General features: G+C 37.6%; 1 protein-coding gene across 1 annotated transcript; it reads left to right on the top strand.

Annotated features, from left to right (window-relative positions):
- Positions 1–334: 334 nt before the first annotated feature.
- LOC106750621 (putative uncharacterized protein FLJ37770) lies at positions 335–1463 on the top strand (the record flags this gene model as incomplete). The annotated part of the gene is made up of 2 exons (XM_014631088.1): positions 335–454; positions 1224–1463. Coding segments are annotated over 2 exons (360 nt in total), but the record flags the coding sequence as incomplete, so codon positions are not given.
- Between the last annotated feature and the right edge of the window lie 104 nt (positions 1464–1567).

The following is a 1567-nucleotide window of genomic DNA, read 5'->3' as shown; positions in this document are numbered from 1 at the left end:
ATGTGCAATTGGTTTGGTACACGTCCGCGAACTTTTTATGATACCGGGATTAAAAAATTTCCAGACTATTAAAAGAAATGTATAGATAAGATGGGGGACTATGTAGAAAAATAAGAAAAATATAATTTAGAATTGATTTTAAAAAATATATATGGTTTTTTTGCAAAAGGCTCGTTTATATTTGATTCACCCTCGTATTTATTTGAACACGTTAAAAATGCATGTTGTTTACTTGGACACATTATTGTGAATAAATAAGTTTGATGCCTTACATAATAAATACATTTGATGTCTTGTAACACTAGTCTAAATTAACATTTTTTTCTTGCTGTAGGATAATTCGAAAATGCCAATCTTAAGCTTTAAGAAGCATTATATAATATTTGGCAGTCCTACCGATATTACGTCGAAAAACAGTACGGAACACGACGTGGTTCGAAGAGGAACATTTGAGGTACTATATCCTTTTCACTTTTTAATTAAAGAAAAACCTTACTCAGGCTACTGAAATTATTTATTTCGCTTGGGTAAAGATGTTGCGACACATAAGACTTGTAAAAAGTGGTTCCAGAAGTTCCGAGTAAGCAATTTCGATCTTTCTGATTGAGAACGCAGTAGAATGCCGAAAAAGTGGAAGACGAGGAATTGGAGTTAGTAAACGTTCTTGTCAGATGCAACAGGAACTTGCTAAAGAATTTGGCATAACTCAATCAGCTATTTTCTTACGCTTAAAGAAGCTTGAAAGAGTTTTAAAGGCAAACGGGGTTCTTCATATGGTCACCTCGGAAAACAAAATGAGACGCTGTAATATGATAATTTTTCTGCTGCCACGATTCAAACAAAAGGATTTTTTTCATAAAATTATGACTGACGATAAAAAATGAGTATTGTAAGACAATCCCAAAAGACGCAAATCGTGGGTTCATCCGGGTAACTTCAATAAATATTACGAAATCAAATGTTTACACTAGAAACGCATTACGAGGGCAAGGTGAAAAGTTCTCGGCCTGACCCAGAAATGGCATTCCAATCGGCGAAAGTTTACGTTTCCTGCCTGCGCGCACATATCATTAGTTCGTATGACAAACTTCAACTTATTCGCTCAAGTAGTTTGTGTAAACGAGTCTTTGCAGTACACGTCTTGCGCGTGTTTCGTTAAAATGGATAAATTTGAATATCGTGCGGTCATAAAATTCTTCGTTTTGGATGGGTTAACCCCTAAGGAAATTCATCCGAAGTTGACAAAAGTTTACGGGAACTCTGCTCCTTCAATCTCAACCGTTAAAAAGTGGGCAGCTGAATTTAAACGTGGTCGCACGTCGCTCAAAGATGACCCTCGTAAAGGACGGCCAAAAACTGCAACCACACCGGAAACTATCGAAAAGGTGCACAATATCGTGTTGGACGATAGGCGACTAAAGGTGTGTGAGATAGCTGAGGCCGTGGGCATATCGGAAGAAAAGGTACGAAACATCTTGCACGAAGAATTAGGTATGCGAAAGCTCTGTGCAAGATGGGTGCCGCATTTGCTGAATGCGGATCAAAAGCAAATGCGCAAACGACATTC

The sequence above is a fragment of the Dinoponera quadriceps genome, unplaced genomic scaffold, assembly GCF_001313825.1.
Source record: "Dinoponera quadriceps isolate SergipeBrazil2010 unplaced genomic scaffold, ASM131382v1 scaffold6156, whole genome shotgun sequence".
Lineage (NCBI taxonomy): Eukaryota > Metazoa > Arthropoda > Insecta > Hymenoptera > Formicidae > Dinoponera > Dinoponera quadriceps.
Note: the sequence above shows the minus strand (reverse complement) of the source record. Positions and strands in the feature narration are given on the sequence as shown.